The sequence below is a fragment of the Neovison vison genome, chromosome 7, assembly GCF_020171115.1.
Source record: "Neovison vison isolate M4711 chromosome 7, ASM_NN_V1, whole genome shotgun sequence".
NCBI classification, from domain to species: domain Eukaryota; kingdom Metazoa; phylum Chordata; class Mammalia; order Carnivora; family Mustelidae; genus Neogale; species Neogale vison.
Window position 1 is genome coordinate 98,135,280 of NC_058097.1, and position 15,575 is coordinate 98,150,854.

General features: G+C 40.0%; 1 protein-coding gene across 10 annotated transcripts in view; it reads right to left on the bottom strand.

Moving 5' to 3' along the window:
• Window positions 1-15,575, bottom strand: part of GRIA4 (glutamate ionotropic receptor AMPA type subunit 4) — a 407,250-nt gene that overhangs the window by 67,297 nt on the left and 324,378 nt on the right. For all 10 annotated transcript variants that reach the window (XM_044257740.1, XM_044257741.1, XM_044257742.1 and 7 more), the window contains exons 7-9: window positions 6,993-7,151; window positions 2,202-2,369; window positions 1,024-1,128 (exon numbers count right to left, since the gene is read on the bottom strand). In XM_044257740.1, the coding sequence (XP_044113675.1) occupies window positions 1,024-1,128; window positions 2,202-2,369; window positions 6,993-7,151 (432 nt within the window). The remainder of the gene's footprint in view (window positions 1-1,023; window positions 1,129-2,201; window positions 2,370-6,992; window positions 7,152-15,575) is intronic.

Here is a 15,575-nt window from a genome sequence, read left to right on the forward strand (position 1 = left end):
TCCTTGTTTTCTCATTTACAAGCCTTAGACAAGCAACTATAACCTGTTGGACTGTAATTTTCTCATTGGAAAAATGGTACTCACATTACAGGTTTGTTGTGAGGAATAAATTAACCAAGTCTGGTGTTTGGGACACAGCAGACAATTCACAAATGTCACAGCTATCATTATTACATTATAGCAGAAAATCACATATTAGACAGTTTTTTAAAACACCCCAGTGTTTGGACAGAATTCTTAGAAAAGGTAACTTACCATGTTTTTCCTTGAGCATCCTATCTAATCCTACAGAAAAAGAATGTTAAATAGTTCATATGCTAGGTATAAAATGTTGATGCCAGTTATGGGGTGTGATTGTATCGTTCCATTACATCAGGTACTTTTTGAATGTTCGGAAGACCATGGATCTGCCTAGTCATGTCCTATCACCAGCAGAGTGAACTTCCGAGATCCAGGAATCTGGCAGCTTTCCCATCCAACATCCCCAATCCTCCAAGTAGAGCTTCCCAGGTGTTTCTCTCCCCTAAACTAGGCAAGTGAGAATGATCTCATCTTCTACCTGCTCTTTCTTTTGCTCATTGGCATGTGTTTACTTATTTCAAGAACATTTAGTCAATTCTCAGTATGCTCACTCCTTAGAAATAGCTTCCTTTGTTCTCTCTAATGATTTTATAAATAACTGTGTGGAGGTGAGTAGGTCTCTTACCTGCAAGGTGTGCTTTCTTACACAGTAAATTTTGTTTTCTGGGATTCTTCTTGCTAAGCCTTTTTTTTTTAAAAAAGTATTGCTTCCACTTTGGATAAAGGATGCAAACAGTATATAAATGAGTTTTGTTTCAGCTTTGGCACATTATTACATACCAATTATATGACCCAAGAGCTTATTTCAGCATAGATTATAAAAAAATACAATTTGTAAGTATTCACATTAAAAACACAATGCAGAATATCCAGCTACTTTTTACCTGTAGGCCTTTAAGTATGTCAAATGCAAACTAGGAAAATGGGTTGAGTGTAGCTCACCTTCCTGGGCCCTGTGCTCTTCAGCTCAAACACATCCATTGTGTAATTGACCCTACGTCCGTAGTGGTCAAATTGAACGTTCCCTGTCAGTCCCTGAATGCGAACCTATAAATGAAAAATAAAACCCATACATATATTCATGGGCCATTTTGCTTTCAGAAATCTTAACTTCATCTGCTAGGCTTATAACAACACATTGAGTATGGAACTATAAACTATAAATAACTCACTAAAAAACCAAAGAGTATTTGAGCTGCTGGGATATAAGCTTAAAGATGTAAATCAAAGGGATACAAACAATTCTGCTCTATACTTAAAAGAGGAATATGTTTTGTTATGTGATAAAGAATACTTCCTTAATACTGAAGTGTTGCGTATAGGAAAGGAAATACGGTTCATTCGTAGTTACTTTTTGGTTCTATTTATGTGTCCACATAATACATTAAATAGTCCTGCTAATCACACTAGATCATATTTCTCTTTGCTAATATTAAAATTAAGAAGTTCAAAATATAAACATATTAAAAAATTCAAGTTTATTTTATTCCAAATTTCCTTTTAATTCATTTTTACTTAATCCAAGGTTACAAGGCAATTTATAGAGATCTACTGAGGTAGTCATTAGCAATGTTTGAAAAATATTTCTGGATCTTATACTTTCTGGCCCCAAGATAGGCTGTAATTCCCACAGCCCTTGTAGTTATGTAGGCCTCTGTGACTAAAATAAGTGAGTTGTAAACAGCTGTGATGAGTGCCACCACTGGGCCACAGTGTTTAATTGCCAATTTGAAACCTTCCATAACCTGATTTCCCTTTGTGGCACTGTGGATGGCAGCTGCTGTCAGCCTTGGTCCCTGAATACCCCTCCATATCTAATGTGTGTTTGAGTGAGAAACACTTTTGTTCAAAGTCTTTGGGACTTGGGATTGTCTATACTGGCGCGTAACATAGTTCATCATATACATATATATATATATTACACATATATATATATTTTTAACATACATAAAAAGTATTCTACTCAGTATTGTATTTAGAAATGTCTCAAAAATGCTAATGGCTTAACCTATTGAAATGGCAACTGTAGTATATATTTATTCTCCAATAAATTATTCTATTTTCTCGAATATGCCACTTAAACAGGACTACAATAAACTGCACTTAACCAAAACTGTTACCTGTTTGAGCGTCCTCTCCATGTCAATCCCCTGGCCCCAGGGAGCAGCAGGATTTGCCAGACAATCCCCAGCATTTCCTCTCCTTGAAATATCAATTTTCTGTCTTCTAAGACTGCGGAACGTTTCGGCCATCACAAGGACTCCATCATAAGTCAGGGCAGATGTGTACTAACAAAATGAAAGTAGTTATATTGGTGAATGATAAAGTCTTATCAATCTGGAAACAGGGCGGAAGGAGCTTGTGCTTATGACATTAAGCACCCTCCTGCCTAAAGGATAGTCAAATTAATGATAATTAATTGACTCTAGCTTTGGAAATTCCTATTATCATTTTATTACACATAATGTATACCAAATCATACCCCTCTGATTTTTTTTTTTTTTAAAGTAGGCACCATGTGCAGAGTGGAGCCCAGTGTGGGGCTTAAACTCAGGAGCCTGAGACCCTGATTGAGATGTGAGCTGAGATCAAGACGGGGATTTAAAAAGGAGAAAACACATTCTTCAGAAATTCTTTTTTTTTTTTTTTAATTCCAGAATTCAGTGTTTATATACCACACCCAGTGCTCCATGCAACTGTGCCCTCCATAATACCCACCACCAGGCTCACCCAACCCCCACCCCTACCCCTCCAAAACCCTCAGTTTGTTTCTCAGATTCCACAGTCTCTCATGGTTCGTTTTATTTCCCCCAATTCCCTTCTCCTCTCCAGCTTCCTATGTCCTCTGTATTATTTCTTATGCTCCACAAGTAAGTGAAACCATATGATAATTGACTCTCTCTGCTTGACTTTATTTCACTCAGCATAATCTCCTCCAGTCCCATCCATGTTGATACAAAAGTTGGGTATTCATCCTTTCTCATGGAGGCATCATACTCCATAGTGTACATGGACCACATCTTCCTTATCCATTTGTACGTTGAAGGGCATCTTGGTTCTTTCCACAGTTTGGTGACTGTGGCCATTGCTGCTATGAACGTTGGGGGTACAGATGCCCTTCTTCTCACTACATACATATCTTTGTGGTAAATACCCAGTAGTGCAATTGCAGGGTCATAGGGAAGCTCCATTTTTAATTTCTTAAGGAATCTCTACACTGTTCTCCAAAGTGGCTGCACCAACTTGCATCCCCACCAACAACGTAAGAGGGTTCCCCTTTCTACACACTGTCTCCAAAACACATTGTTTACTGTCTTGTTAATTTTGGCCATTCGAAGTGGTGTAAGGTGGTATCTCAATGTGGTTTTGATTTGAAACTCCCTGATGGCTAGTGATGATGAACATTTTTTCATGTGTCTGTTAGCCATTTGTATGTCTTCATTAGAGAAGTATCTGTTCAAGTCTTCTGCCCATTTTTTGACGTGATTATCCATTTTGTGTTGATTCTGAGGAGTTCTTTATAAATTCTGGATATCAGCCCATTTTCTGTATTGTCATTAAGGAATATCTTCTCCCACTCTGTGGGGTGCCTTTTTTTAAAAAAAATTTAATTTTAATTTTTATTTTTATTTATTTAAAAAATTTCCCCTCCTTTTCTGCATAAGAGAATTCATTGTTTTTGCACCACACCCAGTGCTCCATGCAATCCGTGCCCTCCTTAATACCTACCATCTGGCTCCCCCAACCTCCCCCCTCCCCCTGCCCCTTCAAAACCCTCAGGTTGTTTTTCAGAGTCCATAGTCTCTCATGGTTCACCTCCCCTTCCAATTTACCCAAATTCCCTTCTCCTCTCTAATGCCCCTTGTCTTCCATGCTATTTGTTATGCTCCACAAAAAAGTGAAACCATATGATAATTGACTCTCTCTGCTTGACTTATTTCACTCAGTATAATCTCTTCCAGTCTTCAGAAATTCTAATACAGTTTTCCATTAGCTGAGAAAAGCAAGGCCTCTTTCTGTTGGTGAACAGGAGGAGAGAAGTCTAAGTGGCTAACTGCATGATGCCTCTGGCTGCCTTGCGGTCACATGCTGTGGCTGAGTCCCAGAAGGGCAGGGATGCCTCTTCTGAAATGCTGAGCAAGGCTCCTGGAGATTCAGTATGTATTTACTGACTTGACGTGTGTATGCCGGTTTGGTTTCTCAGAAGAATGTGGGAATGTTGACCGCTTCTTAGATCTAAGATGCCAGAAATAACACATGCCGATTTAACACTGGTCACTGCTGTCCACAGGAAAGAGCGTCACTCTGCCCACACCTGTGTGAATGTGTGCGGCCAGGCTGAGTCATTCCCCCACATTTCCACTGTAAGCCAGGGCCAAAGTGGAGAAGTGCAGTACATGCCCTGTGCTTTCTGACCACGCCCCCTCATTTCTCTGGGAGAAGAAACAAAGCCAGTGGAAAAAAATGATTCAGCCTAGGAGAGGCACTACACAGAGGAAAAAGAGAAGAAAATGTAACTTGTATAAACTGAAAATTTCATAAAAGGACCAGGGAATATGTGCACAGTTTGACTACGGGACTTCCTGAACACGTGGAAAAGAGGGCACAGTTTTCCAAAGCACGGCAGAGCACTGACGGCTAATCATGACCCAAACCCCACGTGATCTGTTTTAGGAAACCCATATGGTCGGTTCTTGGGGAGGAACCCATTCTAAGCCGGTGCCGAAGGTAGCTCTGTGCTGAGGAATATGGAGGATGGTCTCCTTGCTTCGGCCTTGCAAGAGAAAAACAACTGTTTGAAATTCAACTGCAGGAAGCAAACTTAGGCCACAGGATCAGTAGGCACACCAGCTGGCATTCTGAGGAAGAGAGGCTGACTGTGGATGAGATAAAGAAGATAAATCCTAACAAAGAACCTTCCAGTGGTAGAGAACCTAGTTAAAAAGCTTCATCAGAAATGTGTGTGTGACATGTAAATAAACAGCCTTGCAATACATTCTTCAGAGACGTGAGAAAAAAGACTTATGGATAGACTTACACCCTCACCACTGGGATGGGGAGGCTGACGGCAATGAAGGTGCTTAAGCACGGTGCAAAGCCAAACAGGAACATATGTCCTCCCCTGCATGGACCAAGCACACTTGAGTAGAAAAAGCCAACAAATTGTTTTGTTTTGTTTTGTTTTGTAAAGTAAGAAAATAAAAACAAGAAATAAAGGAGAACTACTAAAGACATTAGGGCATGAGAAGAATGCACCTGCTACTATTTTAGGATCAAGAAAGGAAAAGAGAAAAACACTGTCGCTTTTTCACCAGGGAGGAAAAAGCTGGGAAGAGATAGCACCAAAAAGCAAATGCACCTGCTGTGTTTTAAGAAGTCCATCCACTTGTGTGAAACATGTGAACTAGAAAAAAGGACTGATATCATACAGAGTGGGGCAGAGAAAAGCAGACAGCTGGCTAGAGCAGCAAAGACCTCTGACAGGTCACAGAGCTGAGACATGAAAGAGGCAGTAGTTTAAACAGGTCTTACCTTTTCAAGGGATTTAATTCCCTTCCACATGTCTTACTGAGTTAAAGTCCAAGAACTTATATTTATGGGTGCACAATTCTGGATGGCATCTAGAACATTCTTATTGAATAAATGCTTCATTTTAGGACAGGGTAAAACCAAGGTCTTAGCTGAGAGTTATTTCCTGCTTCAACCAGTGATTTCAATGGTGAAGTGAGCTCTGTTTACCAAGGTTTGTAGATAACAAGATGGAGTCTGGCAGAATCATAGCACAGCACCAGGAGCCTCGCTTTGAGAAGAACTCCATGAATTCTAACTCTGCCACTCATAGTTTTAGGGGAATGTATACATTTTTCACTTATGGGGCACAAAACAGAGCAAAACCAAACCAAACCAAAGAACACTATTTCCTGTGGTAGTTGCAAGAATGAAATAGCATAGGGCGCCTGGGTGGCTCACTGGGTTAAAGCCTCTGCCTTCAGCTCAGGTCATGATCCCAGGGTCCTGGGATCGAGCCCCGCACTGGGCTCTCTGCTTGACAGGGAACCTGCTTCCCCCCCACCCCCTGCCTTCCTCTCTGCCTACTTGTGATCTCTCTCACTCTGTCAAATAAATAAATAAAATCTTGAAAAAAATAGAAGAATGAAATAGCATATGGTATCTGTGAGCTCTGTGGAAAGTGTGCTGGACACTGCTGGGAATGGCAAGGACAAGGATGTGTCCCAGATTATACTGCCCCAAAGGACTTCAGAGAAGGGGAACAAGAAGTACACAAAAAAATTACATTAAATCCTTGGGGAGAATAACTCAGTCCAAAATTACGGAGATTCCACAGCTGATATTTTCTGGAAATCTAAGGAAAGGCTTCACAGAGAAAGTAGTGTTTGAGATAAACGCTCAGGAGGTGGTTAGATCTGACAGATGGAATGAAGTGCAGCGCAGTGGAGGTTGAAGCAAGAGCACAGGGACTGGGAAGGACGGAAAATGTAGGGCAGTTCAGTTTGGCTCACTAGAAAGGGGGAAGAAAGACATCTGACTGGAAAGACTCGCTAGGGCTACCTTGTGGAATACCTTTATTCCGGAAGATTGCTTTTGCTTTAGGCAGCGAGTCACGAGAGATCAGAAATCGTGTTTTACATCTTTGATGAGACACCAAAAGAATCAAGTACAATTAAAGGAAGTGCATTTGATCCTCCTCATTCATGGATCCCACATTTGTACATCTGATTACTTGCTAAAATTAGTTTATGACCCCCAAATCCACTGTCACGGTGGGTCATTTGCAGATGCGGGTAGAGTGCTGAAAAATTTGAGTCACAGGATACACACACAACCTAGCCACAATCAAGCAAGGTGGCACTCTGCCTTCTTGCTTTGGCTCTCCTGCTGTAAACACATACCTTTGGAGGAGTCTCAGATCCCGGATACTCTCTCTGGTCTAGTTTCTTCCAACGATCCATTAGTTTGGTTACCATAGGTGTGTTAAAATCGACCAACTGGAATCCCGTAACATTGGCTCCACCGTGTATAAATCTCTCAAGAGAAATATCCTTGAAACCCTGTAAGAAATCAACATGACAAGTTTGTTTGGTTCATTATATGTTACAGCTCCTCAATGGTAACATAAGTTAACAACCAACATTAGGTAAGTTAATAACCAACATGTGTATCTATCTAGATTTCTGATAAAGCAATGGCTGGAAACAGGTGGAAGGTTCAATTATGCCTAATTCAGCTGCTAAATTGCTATCCAAAATCTAATACATGAGAAGAGGATAAAAATATTTTCAGTTCAATTCCATTTAACAAGTAGTTCTTGAATGCCTCTGAATGCCTTTTATAAAGCATGGAGGCAGATACAGGAGATGAAAATGATACCATCAAAAAGTCTCTGGTTGAAGGCTCAATTGCCCACTGATATGGGTATGCAAAAATGTGTCTTACATGAAGAAAATATCAAGGTATTAAGATAGTTTGAGTCTGTGATGGGTAGCACTTTTTTAGGGGGGTTCAGTTTAATTACACAGTGGTCTAAAAGCAGACGGAGCCAATAATTTGAGCCAGGGAGAGTTAAAAACTTCGATTATATTAGTCACTACAATGCTCAAAGTCTTGGGACATGGTAATGGAAGAGAAGAAAGCAAGACAAGCCATTTGTGGACTTCTGTGTGGTGGAAACAAAATGGCGTTCACCAGGTGGGCTGAGGCAAGGGTATTCTCTCTCGTCCACAGGTAGTTACATGAGTTTCAAAAATATTGGAAAGTTGTTTATTTTCCCCTTCCTCCTTCCCTATTTTTTAATACCTGGCCTGTTTTTTTTTTTTTTCCTTCTAAGTATTTAAGGTGCCTTACAAAAATAAACATTCGATACAAAATCTAAAACAAATGGGTAATTATAAGAGGGGAAAAAACCCATTAGGTAACTGAATTAATAAAATCAAAGCTATTGGCTCAGAGAATGTAACCCCCCTCCAACACAAACGTGTCTGCACACATGGCCATGAGTTTCTAGCATCTGTATTTGCTTTTTTCCCTCTTCGTACTTAGTAAAGATTTTTACAATTTTAAGCACACACACACACACACACACACACACACACACACACACATATATATATATATATATATATATAATTTTCTTTTTTTTGAGAGAGAGAACAAGTGGGGTGGGGGCAGACTCCCACGGAGCAGGGAGCCCCGTGACTTGGGGCTCGATCCCAAGACCCCGATCCCAGGACCGCAGGATCATGACCTGAGCTAAAGGCTGACACTTCACTGACTGAGCCACCCAGGCACCCCAAGTTTTTTTTTAATGTGAATTTGATCCAATTGTATTAGTGAACTAAGGCAAAGTGTTCTGCTTTTTGTTTTTTTGGCAAAAGGGAACTATGTAGCAGTGACACTACAGTTAGCACAGGGATGGGCACAACCGTCAGGTAGAAGACCAGGACCTGGTGTTGCCTCTCTCTCATTTTGGAAATGTCTACGTTTTGTTACCAACCAAGCAGGCTCTGTATGCACACTGCTGTCTAGGAAGAAACAGACCAGTCTACTGACAAGTAAGCGAAGTTGCTACAGGAAGCCCGGGAATGTGTACTTATAGCTAATACTGAGGGGGGCTGCTTATGTGCTGGGCACTTGACACAGATGAGCTAGTTTGGTTCTCCTAACAAGATGATGAGATTCTTCCTATTATTAGACTTATCTTACAAATAAGGTAACCAAGGCTCAGTTGATTAAAGAAAAACTATTGAAGATCATGCAGGAAACACATAGTAGAGCCAAGATGACTCTTGCCTTGGCCTTCTTTGCCCTGTGCTCCTGTGGATTCTTACCCAAGTATGTGTGTTTTAATTGTGGTATTTATCAACAATGGCACTAGGAGAGGCTTGGTGATACTGTCAGAAACTATCCATGCCCTGAATCCACCTCTGAAACTTCCTGGCCTCGGGATTCCCATGTGCAAAATGAGAATGACAATGCTAAAGTCGCTGGCACATCTGGTTTGAATTCAGGAAACGATAGTTGTTATTAATTAATACCCTCGACAAATATTTATCTCCTGCCCATTATGTGCCAGCTAATTTGACAGCTCATCAGTAACATTCTCATTTCACTGGAAGAGAAACTAGACACCAGAAAGCAAATCTATGTTTCTGAAATGGGAAAAGCACTGTCCATCAATCTCTAGCTAGTAAAATGTCAGCTGAACATTTGTTTGCATCTATGAGAAGACAGGGCAGACCCATGGGCAGGGAAAAAATAAATAAATAAAATCCCAGTTTTCTGAAAGCCACAGTGATTCAACTATTGCATTAGTTGCTAATTGATGACATTATTAGTTTCTTTCAGTGTGGCTGAAACAGAAGACCTGCCACGCTTTCTTCCACAGCATCTCCCACAGCGGCAAGACACACAGGCAAAGCTGAAGCCTTCGGAAAAACCATCTGATGTCAAGTCTCACTGATACATAACAGTCCACATTTCTCTGATGCCATCCTGCTAGGCTGAAGGCGAAGGAAAAAAATACCACCACATCGGATTTTAAGCTTCTTTCAGTTTTGACCTCAATGAGCGGTGGGCGGCTCAGTTAATTTCAGCTATGTCTGTTTAAATACAAGCAATATTTTTCCTTTCATACACTTTCAAATCGTTTTCTATAGAAAAGTGATATGATCTAGGCTGTGAAGTCATTTTCTTGGAAACAGTTACCTTGGTGCCTATTGAGACTTCAGTTCCGACCCAGAGTACTGTGGAATGACGGTTCTAGAAGACACTGTTGTAAAATTGTAATTCTACAGAGTGTGTGTGTGAAATCAGTCATTAGTAACTAAGTAAACGGTATATATAGTCTCTCTCTATAATCTACTGACATCCTAAGGAAAGATTAACTTTCAACTTGGTTTTCCTTTTAACTGTATGACAGTTCATACATCTGCTAGGGGTAAAGAAGCCACAGGAAATCAGGAAGTAAATGGCAGGACTTCAGATATCCCTCTGACTACTGATACCCATTCACATCACAGGTGCTTAAAAAAGGCTTGCCCTTTAGGGTGTGACTAATTCTGATTACATTTCTGTTGTTTTTTACTTCAGACTCAAAGGACGATGAAATCATATTGAGACAGAAAGGCTGCCAAGTAGAATGGGAGAGGTTTCCTTTTAATATCTTTTAAAAACCAGGTTAAGTAATTGACAAAGTATCCATTTTGGGTGACCAAGTCTATAGATGGTAGAATCAGACATGCTCAATGCAGAAAAGTTAAAAATACAGTAAGCACAAGGAAAAAGGTAAAAACAAAGTCTTCAAGTTCATGGAATCTTGAGTGGGGTCCTTGCCCCTGAGTAAAAACATGCTAGTCTGTAAATATGGGGAACTGAGTTCTAGTTCCCATTCTGACATCAACCACAAGCCTGCATGTGGACAAGTCACTTTACTTTCTGTCTTAACTTCCTTACCTTACAAACAAGGCATGGATGGTATGTGCCTGTGTGCTTCTGTGTGGTGAGGTGAGGGACAGGTACGCAAGAGCTGTGGTTAATCTTTAATGATATACTCTGATCATTCCATAATTTTATACTACTTCATGAAAGAGCCAGGTGTTTTCCTAAATGTGAACAGAATATATTTTTTAAAAAATTAGAAACCTAAATGAGAGCAAGATTTTAAGAATTTGCCTCACAGGTGCAACAATGTCAACAGTTTCTTGTTGCTCTGGGGCCGTATTTAAATACTCTGACTGTGGGAGGATGGGAGAAGCAAGCTCTGAATATGGATACAGACAATGTCTGTAAAGCTGGATCCCCCTCAAGGGGGGTACAGGAGATATTCGAATGCATGTTCACTTTGTGGCTCAATCAGCTATTTACTAATTTTTATTTTATTTATTCTTTGCAATCAGACAGGGCAGAGTTTCATTCCTGCTTTGGAGACTGAGGATCTGTGTGATCTTGGGCAAATTACCCTGAACCCCACTTTGCAGTCTATAGAATAAAGATCTATGTTGAGGGTTAACTGGAACAATTACAGCAACAACATAAACACAAGCTGGGTGCTGGAGGATAGGCAGTTGGCTGCTTCAACAAAGAGGGAGGGAAGGTAAGAGCACTTGTTAGGAGGTCAGATTCGACATTGTTTCTTCCCCTAAAGAGCTTGCCATGTGCTAGTGATGTCTTATTTGCAGCTGGGTGAAAGGGTAATGGACAATACTTGGTACAAAGGAGGGGTAAAATAATGATTTTATGGATGAAAAGAAATAATTGCATTCTATATTACTGGTCCCTGCGGTGACTTGCGAGTCCAGAAGAGCCACTATCTGATTAAGTGCATACAGACAGCTTTCTGGAAGGGGCTGTGTGTCAGGATCGGGTCGACTAAGGACTGCCTCCCGGGGAGACAAAGCTCAACCTGTGACGTAAAGGAGGTACCAGGTGCCTGGGAACCTGTCTGGTTTTGAGAAGGGGCATGTGCGGGGTGGAGTAGGAGAGAGGATCTGGGGTCAAGAGGGAGAGAACGGGAAGGGTTTTGTGCCTGAGCGACGACAGTGTCACTACTGCACCCTTAAGGCTCTTGGCGGTGCCGTGTGCTGGTCTGGTAGGAGGTGGTGACAAATGGGCAACGGTGGTGTGTCCTTTTGAGAACCACAGGCAGTTTTAGGGAGAGGGGAGAGGACAGGCATCTGCAGGGAGACTTGGAGGGATCTCAGGATCTTTCCCTTTCACAGAGCTCCAAATCCTTTTACTGCATTTGCAGCTGGGAGCTAAAGGAGTAATTTAAGCTGGGAAATGGTATGATCATTCTCGTCTTAAACAACAACACAACAAAACAGCAACAAATCTGGGAGCAAAGTAAACAAAGAACTGGAAAAGAGAAAGTTGATGGGCAAAGACAGGATATATTTTTCTTACTTAAATTTCTGAAAAACAGACTACAGTGAACCAAATAAAGTTCTCCTGCTTCTAAGTATCTTGGCAATTTCTAGAACAGAATTTAATCTAATGAGATACCACATGTTTCCACCAGTACCTCTAGAAGACATGCATGTACAACTTTTCCACATACAAACCGAAAACAGGACAGAGAAAAGAAAGAGCTTTCCTTTCTTACAAATTTTACTCATCCTTAAGATGCCATTGTTAATGACAATGGCAGTGATATCACAGAAAAATTTCAAGAATCTGGGAGGGGCATGTCCCTGCACTTGCGTATCAAGCACAGCTCATGCATGGCCTCAAGTCTCTGTGGGTCGTCCTGGACCCCCAACAGGGTCACGTCTGAGTCATGGATTAAAGGAATCCTTGTTTCTTTTGGCTCCTGTCTGGGGAGGTGAGGTCCCAGCACACTGCAGGAGTGGCAAAGGGAACGAAAACATCAATCTGTTCCCATTTCATCAACATAGAAAGATGCATGAGATTGAATCATAGTTAAATTTAACTTATGGATAATGAAAACACAGTTCTGAGTAGTGCTGATGAGCTTTCACAAACCATTTGCATCCTTACTCATAATGAAATGAAATATTATTTTATTTAAATATGTGGAATCTGCCTATGATATTTCACACAAAGGATTTAATGGCCATTAAGAAGTCAATATCTGGGACATTACTTGTTTTGTTTCTTGGTTTAGAGGATTATCATTTGAAAAGAATCCCCCCAAAATATCCATAATGAAATTCGGGTTCCTGTGGAAATAAACCTGCTTAAATAAGGGAGTTCCTTGACTCTGGCAAAAATGCATGCCTGTAAATTCATGATATATTTTAGGCAGCATAAATGATGTCTAATATCTGCCTTGCTTCATTCTCCTCTTTTTGGCAAATACAAGTTAGCCTCATACCTTCTGCTTTTTCAGTGTTTTGACTACAGAATATTTTCTAGCATCTGGACTGCTTGTAGCCACCAGTAACCAGTAAGACTTTTTATTTTATTTGTTTGCTTATTTATTTATTTAAAGATTTTATTTATTTATTTGACAGAGAGATAGTGAGAGAGGGAACACAAAAAGCGGGAGAGGGAGAAGCAGACTCCCCACTGAGCAGGGAGCCTGACACTGGGCTCTCTCTCTGAGATTATGACCTGAGCCGAAGGCAGACACTTAATGACTGAACCACTCAGGTGACTCAAGAATTGTTATTTTAGAAATCAGTTCTTGCTATTGCCGTTAAATCAGTCTTTTCTTTAGTTTTACTGAGGTATAACTGCCAAGTACACTTATAACGTATCTGAAGTGTACAACCTGTTGATTTGACACATGTACACCTTGTGAAAGCGTTCCCACCATTGATTTATTTAACACATCCGTCACCTCACGTTTACCTTTATTTTTTTCTCTTTTCGAGAGAACCCTTAAGTTCTATTCTCTTGGCAAATTTCAATTACAAAACACAGTATTATAAGCTAAGGCCACCGTCTTACATCTTTGATTCCAAGACTATACTTAGCTCATAACTGAAAGTTTGTACCCTTTTACCAACTTCTTCCTACATTCCCCACCCTCCAGCACCTGGCTAGAAACACTGTAATCTCTAGGAGTTAATCTGTGAGTTAGAGTTCTTTAAAACATTCCCAATATAGGTGAGGTCATGCTGTGTTTGTCTTACTCTGTCTTTTTCTACTTAGCATTATGTCATCCTGGTTCATCCATGTTATCAGAAATGGTGACGTTTCTTTTTTACGGCTGATATATATATGTGTATATATATATACACACACACACATACATATTATCCATTCATCTGTGATGGACACCTAGACTGTTTCTGTACTTTGGCTACTGTGAATAATGCTACAATGAACACAGGGGTATAGATATCTTTCTGATACAGATTTTCTTCCTTCGGATATATACATAGAAGTTGGGATCGCTATTTTTAATTTTGTGAAGGAGCTCCATATTGTTTTCCATAAGGGCTGCATCAGTTCCCATTTCTACCAACAGCGCAAAGGCATTCCCATTTTTCTACACCCTTACCAGCATTTGGTTCTTTCCTTTAGAAAACAGCTATGCTAACAGTTGTAAGCTAACATCTCATTGTAGCTTTGATTAGCATTTCCCTCATGATTAGTGATGCTGAACACCTTTTCATGTACTGCTGGCCATCTGTGTGTCTTTTTTGTTAAAACAGTCCTTTGCCCATTTTTATTCTTTATTTCTTAAGAAGATTTCACTTATTTGAGAGGGAGCGAGAGCATGCGGAAACCAGAGGGAGAGCCAGAGGGAGAAGCAGACTCCCCATTGAGCAGGGAGCCTGATGTAGGGTTTCATCCCAGGACCTGGAGGATTGTGACCTGAGCTGAAGGCAAATGCCTAACCAACTGAGCCACTCAGGTGCATCCCCCTGCCCCCTCCCCCTACCCATTCTTTCATTGAGGTATTTGTTGCTGTTGTTGTTATTTTTGCTACTGAGTTGTAAAAATTCCTTGTGTATTTTGGATATTAACCCCTTATTAGACATGTAGTTTGCAAATATTTTCTCCCATTCTGTAAGGTGCCTTTTCATCTTGTTGAAGGCTTCTTTTGCTAGGTAGAAGCTTTTTTGTCATGGTCCACTTGTTTATTTTTGCTCTTTGTTCCTGTGCTTTTGGAGTCCAGTCCAAAAAAGCATTGTTAAGATCAATGTCAAAAGGATTATTTCTGAGGCTTTTTTCTAGGAGTTTTACAATTTCACATCTCATGTTGAAGAATTTAAGCCATGTCTGAATTAATTTTTGTGCATGGTGTAAGATAGGGCTCAGTGTGCATGTAAATATTTAGTTTTCCCAATAGCATATACTGAAGAGACTCTCCTTTTCCCATAGTATACTCTTGGCTCCTCTGAGGAAAGTTAATTGACCATATATGCCAGGGTGTATCCCTGGGCTCTATATTCTGTTCCACTGATCTGTGCTTGTTTTTATTCCAAAATCATGCTGTTTTGATTATCATAGCTTGGTAATATAGTTTGAATCAGGAGGTGAAGCCTCCAGCTTTGTAGATGGCTTTACCCATTCCAGGTCTTTTGTGGCTCCATATGTATTTTAGGATTATTTTTTCTATCTCTGTGGAATATGCTCCTTTAATCTTGATAGGGGTTGCATTCAATCTGTAGACTGCTTTGGGGAGTACGGGAATTTTAACAATATTAATATTTCCATTCTATGAACATACAATATATTTTTATCTGTGTCTTCTTTCACCCATGTCTTAGTGTTTTCACTGTATAGATCTTCCACTTCCTGATTCAATTTATTCCTAAATACTTATATAAAGTTTTTGATGCTTTTGTAAACAAGACTGTTCCCTTAATTTCTGAGAGTTTGTTGTTACTGTACAGAAACACAGCTGAGTTTTATTTATTGATTTTGTATTTTACAACTTTAAGGAAGTCATTTATTCTATTAGATTTGTGGTGGACTCGTTAAGGCTTTATATATATATATATATATATATATATATATATATATATATATAAAATTTTATGTATTCCTTTCCAGTTTGGATG